Source organism: Hetaerina americana, unplaced genomic scaffold (genome assembly GCF_022747635.1).
Source record: "Hetaerina americana unplaced genomic scaffold, ioHetAmer1.1.p SCAF_3, whole genome shotgun sequence".
Taxonomy (NCBI): domain Eukaryota; kingdom Metazoa; phylum Arthropoda; class Insecta; order Odonata; family Calopterygidae; genus Hetaerina; species Hetaerina americana.
In genome coordinates this window covers 71,405,703-71,418,750 of record NW_027286874.1, presented here as the reverse complement: position 1 = coordinate 71,418,750, position 13,048 = coordinate 71,405,703, and the positions used below count along the sequence as shown (strand labels likewise).

Below are 13,048 nucleotides of genomic sequence, written 5' to 3'. Positions count from 1 at the left end.
TTCAAAAACTTATAACTATGACTTTATTTTGTTCTTACTTAATCGACCTCCCTACATATGATATAAAAACTAAAGACTGAAATGGGAAGGTGTGATTTTTTTTGTTCATTAATGAGCGAGTAAAACGAAAATTAAAAGTAGAAGGTTTCCAAAATCAATGCATAAATCACTATTAAATTCAACAACTGAAGACTATTTGATTTCGTTCTTTCCGCTGCTGAAAGTACTGAGTGTGATCATAAATAACACTTGATGCCTTCCAGGTGCCTACGCAGTGCCTACGCGAGAGATAGGAATTACACAACTAGGATCAAAATATCTTTATCATTGCTTTGACGAACACTTCTTGTTTACTTGTGATATATCATTATGAGTGAGTGCATATTTATATTCAATAGTATATTTTTCTGAGACCCAGAGAATAAATTTATTTCCTAAATAATCTATTGAATTTTTGGACAATGGCTTGGAAATAAAATCGAGACAAGGATTTATTTTCCGAATTCATAGGTCATGATCATTTTAGAGAAGAAAACTCTACATTCAACTCTTCAAATCAATCATTTACGACCACTCAGTCTTCTAAGCCAGATTATATAATGATTAAATGTCTCTCATAAGTTGGGCTTCTACTAACTCGTGTCACATGATGCCACGGGGAGTGTCAACGAACATACGAGTAATATGTAGGCACACGCATCGTTGCCATTCCAGCGGCTGGGCAAAAGGAAGTTCAAGAAAGGGAGTCGGGCTACGGGAGGAGAGAGTGAGGTTTGGCGCTTAGAAGAGGAGTGTGGGGAGGGGCCGAGGAGAACCGCATTTGCATGAGTATTGGATGGAGGGAGTTTTGCATGAGTGTGTGCGCTGCTGGGGTGTAATTTTCCGTGTTGTTTTTTGCATGTGGTATTTTTCGTTTTTACGGTTGGTGACCTAACACCCCCCGCCACACGCCCTTGCGGCGGCTTGCGGGGTATTATGTAGATGTAGATGTAGAACCGTCTCACTCGGGAGCGGGTGGCTGGCCGGGCGTGCTCCGAGCTCCATCCGGGTGTGGGAGAGTCCGGGGGCCGGTTGATGGATTTTTCAGGAAGAGATCGCCATCTGGCGGTAGTGCACGCGCTCGCCGGAGGAGGCTTGGCTATGGTGGGATGGATGGATGGATGGACGGGCGAAGGAAAAACGCGACCGAGTTCTCTCTCTCCCCTTGCCTCTCTCTCCCTCCTCGGTTTCCCGCGAGAAATTTCGTCGGGTCGTGCGAGCCCCGAGTACCTTTAACCTCTCCTCTCTTCGCTTTCCTTCCTAGCTGCTCGCGAAATTGAAATCGTGTTTGCGACATTAAAAAATCGGTTTGGAGAATCGGCGAACGCGTTGAAACAATTTTCGTCAATTTTTACCCCGAAGGTACCTCGGGCGGAACCAATATTTGCTGGCGCAATCCACTGTGAATTTTTCCACATAAAATACTATTTTTGTGGATAATAACTACGCTATGAATCTTGTGCATACTTCACAAGCAAAATCCCATCGACATTATTAGAGTATAAATAAATTTTACTCGCGGATGACAAAACACGCGACAGCGAGCGTGATTTAAGAATGTGACTCGACCCAGAGATGAATAAAAATTATATGTATCGACAAAAATATTATATGACTTTTTTATTGGAAAGGTATTCGATAAACTTTAGACACCTGGTCATATTTGACAGTGCTTACGTAATTTTTAATTTTAATTAAAAAATGATGCTATACTACGCTGTTTAAAAATGCTGTGAAATTCAAGAAGAGGAAATCGGCACATTAGATTCAGAAAACTTCGACGAACTAACATATTCACCGATCATTCTTTAATTTGTCGACTATTATTCTACCAAATGGCAGACAGAAATTTTAATGTTACTTCGGGTAATTTTTAATGACTTTAAGTTGAAACAATAGGTTGATCGGAGCCCCTGGGGAGATATATGTTCATTTTTTTGGGGGAAAGGCCTTCAAGATAAAATACATGAATCTGAAATTATATGCATTCCCTCACAAAAAAGAAGTGACAACCTCTCTCATAACGACAGAGCCTTTTGGGAGAGAATAAGTTGCTTCTCATTTGTTTCAAAGCTCCGCTAGTGCAAGAACATGCACGCGAAACTTCATATCAACGCGTGCTAAAAACTTTGCGATGGAACGTTCATTGTGTTAGCCAACACACGCTTACAGTTATATTTTTTTTCAACGACTATTTTACTAAATAAACGGATATCCATCTCGTTTCCTCCAGAGGACGTTTTCTTTCTCAGAAAGTTTTTTTATGAAGAGGGGGATATTACCCACGGTTCAACATTCACTGGGGCATCCAAAGTAGGTGCGAGAGGGCAGAGATAATTTTCGCGCACGCGGATCCATGGCTCCCTAAAAAATTAATAGCTCCCTTCACAATAAGGTGCCGGGCGAAGGAAGTGAGAATAATGGAGAGAAGGGCCTAAAAAAACTGCAACGCTGCTAATACTCTTCTCCCTGCTGGATATCTTTCTTTCGTGCTGACGAAGAACGTTGACTCCATAGCGCTTCAAGAAAGAGATGCAGAAACGAGGTAAACTGAATGACTTGAGTGGTCACGAATAACTGCTTACGCAGAAAGAATCCACGAAGTTATTTCGGCATCGAGAGGGAAAATTTTGATCATTCAGAATAAATTCAAATTAATTTACTCCACTAATGGACGAGGCATGTAATTTTTTTGCGTATAGGAGAAAGATAGTTTTGTCTAAATAAATCAGAAATTCAGGATCACTTTTAACTCACATTCATTCCCAGTAATGATTTCTTTGTTCATTTGGTTGAGGGTGAACAAAGTATAAAACTATTTATGATTTAGAACCAAAAGGTGACTAATATCCTCTTGACTTTAAGCATTCAATTTCCTCTTCTCTCTGGAAGAATTACCATTAGAGATCAAAATAGATATGACATCAATCGCGTAGGAGATAATTAGAATTAGCTGTGCATACATATTTTCGATATTCTGCATGCTATTTTTTATTTAATAGACCCATCTTTTTATCAGTTCTACAGTATAGTTTGAACATACGTATCCGGTTATAGAATAATGTTGCATGTAAGTGTCTCCTTTCGTTAGATTATTTTTTGTCGAGGGCATGATAAAACTAATATTTGTGTAGAGGTGACATGATTGGGATTGGCATGGCTAGTGACCTAATACCCCTCACCACACGCCATTGCGGTGGTTTGCGGGGTATTGTGTAGATGAAAATGAAGAAAAGTCTAAGGAATATTTGTAGGCATGCTAGGCCCTTCGGTCATCACTTCGAATGGTCAAGCGAACTGAACAGCCATTCATTATAAAATAAAATGTTTATTTCTGAACAAAAAAGCGAAATCAATAATACACTGTGCCACTACATCATAGGCAGTTCAATGCCTCCGCGCAAATATGTTTCCATGACAGGGACTTTTTCGGTTAAAAGTCACTTGAGTTTCCATTTATACCCTCTTCCTGTCCTATATACTCAATAGGTCTCATCTGCATAAAATGTCCCGAAATCAATTATTTTTGAAGACAAAATCCGTTTCCAGGTTGCCAGAAATTACCAGTCATTACATTCTCCACGCAGTTATGATTAAGTTCTAGTTTCTACAAAGCCAATGGATATAGCCTAGCCCTTACAGAGATCAAATTTCTACCGTAAGTGCCGACCACAGAAAACAGCCAAAGGGATGGAATGATAGTGGAGGGGTGAGTTCATCTCGTAACAAGCCTATATTTCTTATGAGAAAACGCAAAACTGTGCTGGAGAGGGGGAGTTCTCTCCCTGCGGTTTCCCAGTAAAATGTGTCCACCAGAAAATCAAGTGGCTTAGTGGTATCGGCTGAGAGCATCAAGAGACACCACCTAGGCCTAGGTTGAACGTCTTAACACATTCTGCCCTCTAGGTCAAAACGCCACCGTTTGCTTTCCTGTGATGTTTTTAAAATGAGGTTGGGATAGGCATGGTAAGTGGACACGTATCTATTTTGCGTGATAGCAGTATCGCTGTACGTAACGCGTCTTTTACCGCAAATGATGGTCACGGATAATTGCGACACAGCCTTGCATGGTAGCGACAGGAATGGCGTTCTTTTGGATTTTGTTTGGTAAATTTTGAAGGACAGTGGCATAACAAGCATTAGTAGTGTAGCCATTATGAGAGGAGACCTAGGGGCTGAGTATATTCGCGCTTTTGATTGTGTATTTGGTTCCGGATGGATTTTAAGGGAATGGTGTAGGGTGGAGAGTAACCAGGTGGCGGCATTAGGTAACTATTAGCGAAACGCACCCAAGAGTAGAATATTTTGCACCCCATCCGACGGACTTACTACTTTTGAAGTGGAAACCACGTAGCACCCCAAGTAGGGATCGGGATACCAATAAAAAATTCTGCCGCCGCCGGGAATTGAACCGGGCCCACGAAGTGGGAAGCCACCGGATTAATCTGACTTCAATCGACATTGGCCATAAGAAATCTGGCAAATGGGAAGTCGCCTTGTAACAATTTTCCCCGCTTTTCGCGCTCACCGGACATCCTCGCTGTCCGCCAGCAACCGCGCCATCTCCTCGATGCGGCAGAGGGCGGCGGGGCCGTCGCGGCGCAGGCGTGCAAGCGTCGAGTCGGAGAGCGCCTTGGTGACGAGGCGGTGCTGCGCTTGCAGGTGGCGCCTCCTGCGCCTCCTTCGGCGCCTCTCCTGCCCGCTCTCCGACGCATTGCCTCCGCTTGTCACCGAGGACGAGCTGACTACGCTCCCAGACGGGGTAGACCCATCGTCCCCCCTCAGCTCCCACATGGCGTCCACCAAGCGCCGTCCTGCCCTCTGACACGAGCTCAGCAGTGACTCCACCTCCTGCGGGGGAGAAAAGTACTTTTGCATGAAGGCGCAGCTTGGATTGACGTCGAGGTAGGGATAAGCATAACGGCATGAGAAATGACTGAATGGAAAAACAAAGCTCCTTATGTTCCATACATTAGTGAATTATAATTTATAAGTGATGAGTGATCACTACAATAAAATGTATTTCAATTGAAATCATATACATATGAAAAATGCAAGAAGATAAGATTTGAAAATACACATGCGTGCAAGTCACAACAACTTGATCAAAAAAATTGAACATTAATCCGTTAATTTGTAGAATCCTTGCTTCACTGGCAAGACTATCAAAGAATTGACGAATTTATATATTTGTTATAGTACAAATCATAAGTATTGGCATGACAATTTTAGCCCTGATAAAGGAATTTCTTTATTTGATTGTATATACTGCCGGTACCGAAAAGATAATTTTGAATATTTAATGAAATGCATTTTTGGTGCAGTTAGAACATAACTATACCATTTAGTTTCATACTGTACACTGATTTCATACATGTTTTGGGTAGGAAATGTTATTTCCTTATCTTGCAAGCATATCAATCAATGTATGCCTCCTGAATATATTGTTTTTTAAATGTTTAATTCATATTATAATTTTCAGAATGTTCTTTTAGTAGTCAAGTATAATGTCACAAGTTTTGGAATAAATAACGGAGATTTAAGGATAAAAGAAGGTAAAATAATGCAGCAGGCGAAGAGAAATTTAAGAGGACTAATTAAGAGGATGTGCTTGAAACAATATCACAATGAGATTATATTATAATGAGTGTATAATAGAGAGGAATGGAATAAAAATTTACAATACAAGATTGTGGGCAGACCATGCTAGCAAATGAAGACGACAGCAGGACTGTTTATGAAATAAATCATTAATGATGTTTCATAGCCGCAAAAAGGCTTTCATTTAATGCTGAATATTTAATAACATTGAGGTCCAATAATACCACAGAGAATACGGCAGATCTACTACAGTGCCACCATTAATGTAAAACACAATGATACACCATTACTTCAATTGAATCCTAGGTTTAATTGTCGAAGTTTCGGGACTGGCGAGTAACTCGAGTTCATGAAAACGTATGGTGGACATGAATGACAACAGGTATTATTCGATGGAGAAAGGTTCGTGCGGCCAGTTATCCACTCTCATCACTCATTCACCTTTCGAACTCGGTACCTTTTATTTCACAAAGCACCGAGGACGCGGAAGGACATGAATCAGTACTGACGGGTCCACGGGAAAAAGCGGACGCTAACGAAACCTTTTCCCACGCTTAAACGCACGCGTCCCGTTACGATCGCCACATTTTTGAGCCCGAGGATTTTTATTTATTTTACCGTCCTCCCCCGCGCTGGAAACATCCCACTCCTCACTCGCTTCCGTGGCCACTCACCGTAGGAACGGGCGGAAGGTGTGGGGGGTCTACCCGTTAACACAAAGACCGATGTCTCCTCACCGACATCACACCCCTCCACGTACGAACGAGGCGGTGGACTTGACCGCCACCCTCGACCGGCCGGCTCTTTTGCCATTCCTTCCACCTCCGACCTTACTTCCCCCACCACCACCACCACTCACTCCCTCCCTCGAGACCCCTCCCTCCTCGTGATCGCGCGAAAAGGGAAGAGGCACGAAGGCGGTTGCAGCGACGAAGCAAAACCTCACCGACACCTCCGGCCCGGGTCACTCCCGGCCGGCCCTCTTCATGATTAGCGTTGATCGGGCGAAAACCTTTCCCCCAAGACGGGGGCGTGTTCACGTACAGGGGGGGGCTTCCTTCTCTTTGAAGCATCCGAGGAGACTCGGCCCAGCAGCGACCCTTTCCCCTCAGTCATCTCCGACACACCTCTCTCCTCAAGACATTTCTCTAATCCTACACAAAAATCAAGCGGGAGCCTCACGGGGTGTTTGATAGCCAACTTCGGGTTAGCGGCTGCGCATGTATTCCAGTGGAGAAAAATCCTTTTTTGGCTGGCTCTTCGTTTATTGCTGAAAATTCAACGGTGATGATGATTCTGATGCGGTCAGCGTGTGGAGCAGAGTTCTGCAAACTTGAGCCTACACACGTCTGAGCCCCAACGAGAGTTATACCATTATTTCAATTTCCTGAAAACTGACTGAGGAATACTTTCAAGAAGGGCTATAAAATTTACAACTAAGCTATATTACACAATTTTGCTCACTAGTTCACTAACAATTTCTATTTCAGTCCTTCGACGTAAATTATATTATTAAATTAAAATTAAATTAAGAAATTATAAAAACCCAAATTGGTACAGTTTAATGAACATATCTAAAATAGTGTACTTTTTAAGTCCGGCAACGATGCCTGGACTTGGTAAACGTGAATGGAGGCACAGCAAATAAAAAAGTATATTACATATTGCTAAGTTATTTTAATTCTATCTAAAAGGTTCCCGTAAGATGCTATCCATAAGTTTTATCAAAATATTTGGTACGATAAGTTCTCATTCAATCTATATCAAAACGCACACTGCTCATTCATCTGCATCAGCATATCCAAGGAAGTGAGACGAGGAACCAGGGCATAAACTATATAGAGAAATTCAGCTTATCCGGACTGTATTGGAGTAAGACGGATATAGATGGTAATTTCAAGGTCTATATGCAAATAGCAAGGCTTCGAAGAAAAACCGCGCTTGGAGACTGCATCAAGATGCCTTTAAAACCATGAAGGCACGTGTGGACCTCACTCTAAAATATCGCTACACATCTTCGTATAAAACATTTCAGATGCACAGATATGATAGAGATATAAATGAACTGTTTAGATCTTAATATTTTTTGGATATAAGAGAAGAATTGTTGGATCTAAAAACGGTTAATGCTTAGATTTGAAAAATACATCAACACACTTTAAAAGCCTTCATAGAAATTCAGAGAAGCGATCGTCAAACAATTGGAATTCTCGGTTGGATTAATCGGTAAAGTGGCAAGAAGGGAAGGAAAATACCGAAAGAAGAAATTAAAACTATGGAGACTAATCACATTAACAACCACGGTTATCAACTTTCAGATTGGTGTGATAGGTGGGGAAAGACTTCCTAGTAGTAAACCTAAAGGCTGGCGAAATTCCAAAACCAGGGTGGGCGGGTCAGGAATTTCACTGTGCCGCCTATGGATTCCCAAGAAGATCTGGTACCAGAAAAATCATAGCGTTCGGGTGAAGTCGAGACTGCCCGGAGGCGTGTCAGGGAACCGAACCCAATGTATAACTTTTATAACTTAAAAGGATTGAATGATTTCACCTTAATATCGAGGGATTATTTTGGTGGTAAGTGCATTGCACGTATGCACCCAGTACCGCTGATCGTGAACAGTAAAGGTCTTTGATTACATTTAAGTTTTTAAGTGCTCTTCGTAGCCCAATCACGAGTTCCCATTAGGACCAATCGGCAAGACGGGGGTGCTGACGATGAACAAAGAAGGGAGGGGAGTTCCTTAGCACGCACATGCATGCATACACCCGGGTCACCGCACCCCCTGCACCGTTATTCACGAGGCAAATCGTGTATATCGTGCGCTCTTGTGGGACTCGGAGGGATGAGGAGAATGGGATGGGTGGAAAATAATGGGGGCGGGGGTGTCCCCGCCTTCCATCGCCGTGTGAAAGGAGGGACGACAGGCTGGAGTGAGTGGGAACGATGTGGAGGTGGATGGAAAGGGGCGAGGATAGGGGGCCCGTCGCCCCTTGTCCTTCCGCCGCCGGATGAGTGAGATCCCCGAGCGGAAGAAAATCTGGGAAGGGTTGAGGCGGCGGCTCCGGGTGGTTTTTGAGACGTATGACGCTGAATAAGGGAGGGGGAAGCTGAGAGAAGTCTGTGTGTGGCTTGGGGGAGTGGGTGTGTGGTGTGCGTGCGAGTGGGTATCTCGGCGGAGCATCTACACGAGATCTTCTCCCGCGGATCCCTCAGACGGCCCTGTTCTCCTCTGTCGACCCCACGCCCGCATCAAACACCCTGCTTGGAGGTGCCTCATTCCCTTCCTCCCTCCTCGGAACGGGTTGCCACCGCCCTAGGAACGGCACGTACGACAACGGGATATTCAAAGGGTTGGTGCTACGCTCGGGGGCATGGGAGGGAGGGGATCCGTGGTGAGAGGGTGTAGGTCGACTGGTGACTTTATTATGGGGGTGAAATTGAGACCGCGTCGTACCGGATTGTTTATATTTTTTGGAGACACGGGCGGAAGGCTTAGATGAGGAAGGGAGGTCGGGAGAAAGGGTACGAAGCGGTCGTGTTGCAAGTGCAACCCTTACTCCCACCTTTTATTCTGAGGTAGTGGTGGGATGGTTGCAAAATCTCTCACTAAGCTGAAAAGTTTCTTGTTTTTTTCCATAAACGGCTTTAAGGAATATTGATAATTGCGAGACGCTGGAGCCAAAAATACATGTTACCAATTTCAATTGTAGGATTTGAAGCTATTACATTGAAATAAAAGGGCGTCTGATGTTAGAACACATCGTTGTGGCGTAAATAAACGCGTGAGATTTTACAGCACACTGACAGGAATCAGTCTAATATTGAGTCTATGCCTTGATCACCGGATGAACTCTTCTTGGAACATCAGCCCAACAGACTATTTCCCCTAAGCCATTCTACTTTCTATCATAAGGAATCGAAATCGACAAAGCGAAAGAGAATGAAACGGCGGAAGACACGACTACGGAGGGAAAAAGAAAGGGCCAAAAACAGGCGAGAGTGGTGGCTTTAGAGAGCGCCAGAAGAGATGAGGGCGGAACGACGGATTATGAGACGTGGATGACAACTTCCTCGTGTTAAAGGTGCTACCGGGAGCCCTATTGTTCCGGTTCGGACCCTCCTCCGTGAGGAATGGCGAGTCCAAAACGTGGGAAAAATGAGGGGTGCGGATTTCCAGGACAGGGCATCGAACTGGTACCGAACCCAAGTCAAGGACCGAAAAATGAACATAATTTGTCCTTTAGTGGAACCAGTTTTGGCGAAAATAATGTTTTCCGCGAATCGTTTCCAGTTCACATACCGCGCGATGAATCATGGTTTATTGAGTCCATTTAATAATTTTAAACGAGATGGGTCTCAGCGTAAAAAAATTTGCTTCTGAAGCTTGATGTCAAATGGATAAGAACGAAGCGCTTGGTTGAGGAATAGGAACGCCCTTCGGGGGCATTTAAAAGAATTTAATCAATATTTAAAATGATTCGAAGACACCTAACTTCATTCACTACGCTTTCGTTGGTGACTGAAGAATGGATATGAAGAAGAATTCAAGGCGATGTGAAGTATTTTAGTTTTTCGTTATTTTCATCAAATATATAGGAAAATGCACTTCTTTGGAGAAAGTATCAAATAACATAAAAATAACATGACAAAATCACATCAGGAGAAAGCACCAAAATTAGTTTTGAGCAATAAATTTGCGATTCGGAACCGATTCAGAATGAAAAGCCTCAGCACAAAAACGGGGACTAAAAGTGGACTGGAACGAAATTATCTCCAAGATAAACTGTTGCGCAGGAACGCAAAACTGAGGAGCAGGAACGTAAAACTGAAGAGATGAAACGCAGAGGGATGGAAATGGAGTTGGGCTACTGGAGACAACTGAATGTTTTGAGAAAGAGAGAGAGGCGAGAAGGCAAAGACGGGGCTGTGCAACCTACTTGATGGCTGAGTGGGTGCCCGAGAATTATATGCTCCTTGAGGATCACCGAAGGGAGATAGGCGCCGAAGGAATCGGAGGCCGGTGTAACCGTTAAGATTTAATCGCCTTTTATTGGAATCGTACGTAGCAGAGACAATCCGATGCACGCCGAGGAGGGGGAGGAGGAGGGATGCATAATAGGAGATGGGTGGCGGGAGATGGGCCAGCCAGATAATCACCCTCGTGTCGAATGCATTGATCCTGCTCACTTTCGAGGTATCGCGAAGGTGCCGCACCATGCGTGGGGATGGAGCGGGTATCGCAAGGGGATGGATCGGGTGGGGGGGGGGGGGAGGAGATTTGCAATGGGTACAGAACGCACGAAGGTTTGCGAGCAAGTGGTTATTTACACCTTCGAATGATCGCGGGTCGGAATCGGCGGGAGGAGGGGCTTATGATGAATTGGGATGAATCGTGGGTGGAGAAAGAGGAAGGAGAACGGAGAGGGGGGTTATGGGGTGCTGGTCGCGGAAGAGGCGCCCGTCCGTCGGTGGCGAACTAATGGTATGTTCAGCATTAGTCAATGGGATCTCTCGCGGCTTTCAAAGTGGTGTCAGGGCCAAAGTCGAGATCCAACTTGAAGGCGGACGAAAATTTACGCGGGGATACGCTGAGGGTGATAAGGAAATGGAAGTTACCGCTGACGTGACCTGTACCACCGTTCGCGTATTTTATGCAAACCAACCGCAGGGAGCGGCGGCATTTAATCGAATTTCATCGAGCGAACCATCGGAATGTTCGAACTACACTTTTATCACCGAGCGAAGGGTAACGATGGAATGCGATCTAAAGACACTGCGTGATGATTTTATTTATATTTACTACGTGTTCTGACGGATTGTGAAAATTGGAGGGTTACAACATATTGGCTAGATCGCATTTTTGCACATGCGAACAGTATTTGAGCTTCGTAGGGGGTGACTAGCCACATAATTAGATTGAATTCAAAGAAGAAAAAATATAGAAATCTGTTAAAAATTTTTCGCAAGAAAGAATAAATGATATAAGGCTACTGAAGGTACTAGTGTGGGAGTCCCTTTTAGAAAGCACCAAATAGAGCAAGGGTGACTGCTTTTAAGACTTACTGATAGGTACAGGGCTCTGGAATTTATTGCTGACACTAAAGAAAAATAATTAGGACCTCACTGAAAAGACACACACACCATCCGGATAAATTAACCGATATGGATCCCATATTGTATCTATTTACGTAGCTCTTCGTACTCTCTGCCATAATTTGTGAACATGTCTAAATAAAAATTACGCACTTGAACAATTTTGATCGAAACACCAAGGCATCAACGTGTAATTACTTTGAAGCGACACTTCGGCTTTTCCCAAATATAAAAGTCAGTGTTCTAATATTCCACGAAACACATCTCATGCAATTCTAAGGCCAGTAAGTCAATGAAAATACCAAGAAAAATTATTGTTCTGAAATTATAATTCATTTCGATACCGGTTAAATTTAATTGGGTAATATTTTTCACCAAAAGTAATAGTTTTGACGGAGATTTACTTGTAGGTAACAATATTAATATTTACAGCTTTAAATTAGGATTAAAATACAAGCCCTAAAATGAATTTACAATAATATTTTGCATCGAAATCGAACATTTCCTGCACTTCCTGTTCAATCATTCCATGCGTGAAGAGATTGCTGAATGCTCCTTATACTTCAACTCTATTGGGAGTATCCCAATAAATAAATTAATCATTGAGCGCATGGAATTTGCATTTGGAAGAACTCATTACATTTGGTCCCATTTATACATTGCAGGAACAATAGATTCAGTGCACTGCATGCATTAATTCATGAATTAAACTTCAAAAGAATTGTAAGATCTAATAAAAGTGAAATGCTAGAATGTTGGATTTCTCACCAAGGACAGATTACTTTAACAATATTATTATATATATTTCACATAAATTGCTGCAGATAGGCACGTGAATATTTATTTTACGCTATCCTATTTGAAATAAATTCTAGAATGGCTATTTATTAAAACGTTTATTCGCGCAATCTTTTTTAAATGTATCAAACCATTGAAAAAATAGTTACAGACCCGAATGTTGTTGTGCGAACCAAACAAAATATACGAAATGGCGAAAATAGTGTTGAGTTACGCTCATCGAACTCAGCTCTCCTGTCACCCATTTAAACCACAAGTCGTCGAGGAGCTGTTGACACGGCAATCCCGTCCATCGGGTGAGAGGAAACAGGGACAGGTAGAGGAACTCCGGTCAAGCGTCAAAGGTCGACAAAAACCGAGAAAGCGTTGGACAAAGCAATCGGATAGTCAACGGGGAGAGAGGGTGGTGGTGGAGGACGAGGGGCGTTGGGCGCGGTTTGATATGGATCGAAACGGCGGTAGCGGGAGAGGAGGGTCGGGGGTGACAACGTGGACCAAAACCACCGCCGGCAGA

General features: G+C 43.3%; 1 protein-coding gene across 1 annotated transcript in view; it reads right to left on the bottom strand.

The window, feature by feature from the left end:
* Window positions 1–13,048, bottom strand: part of Pura (Puratrophin-1-like) — a 1,144,475-nt gene that overhangs the window by 167,888 nt on the left and 963,539 nt on the right. The window contains exon 10 of the mRNA XM_071587878.1: window positions 4,568–4,890. Within this exon, the coding sequence (XP_071443979.1) occupies window positions 4,568–4,890 (323 nt within the window). The remainder of the gene's footprint in view (window positions 1–4,567; window positions 4,891–13,048) is intronic.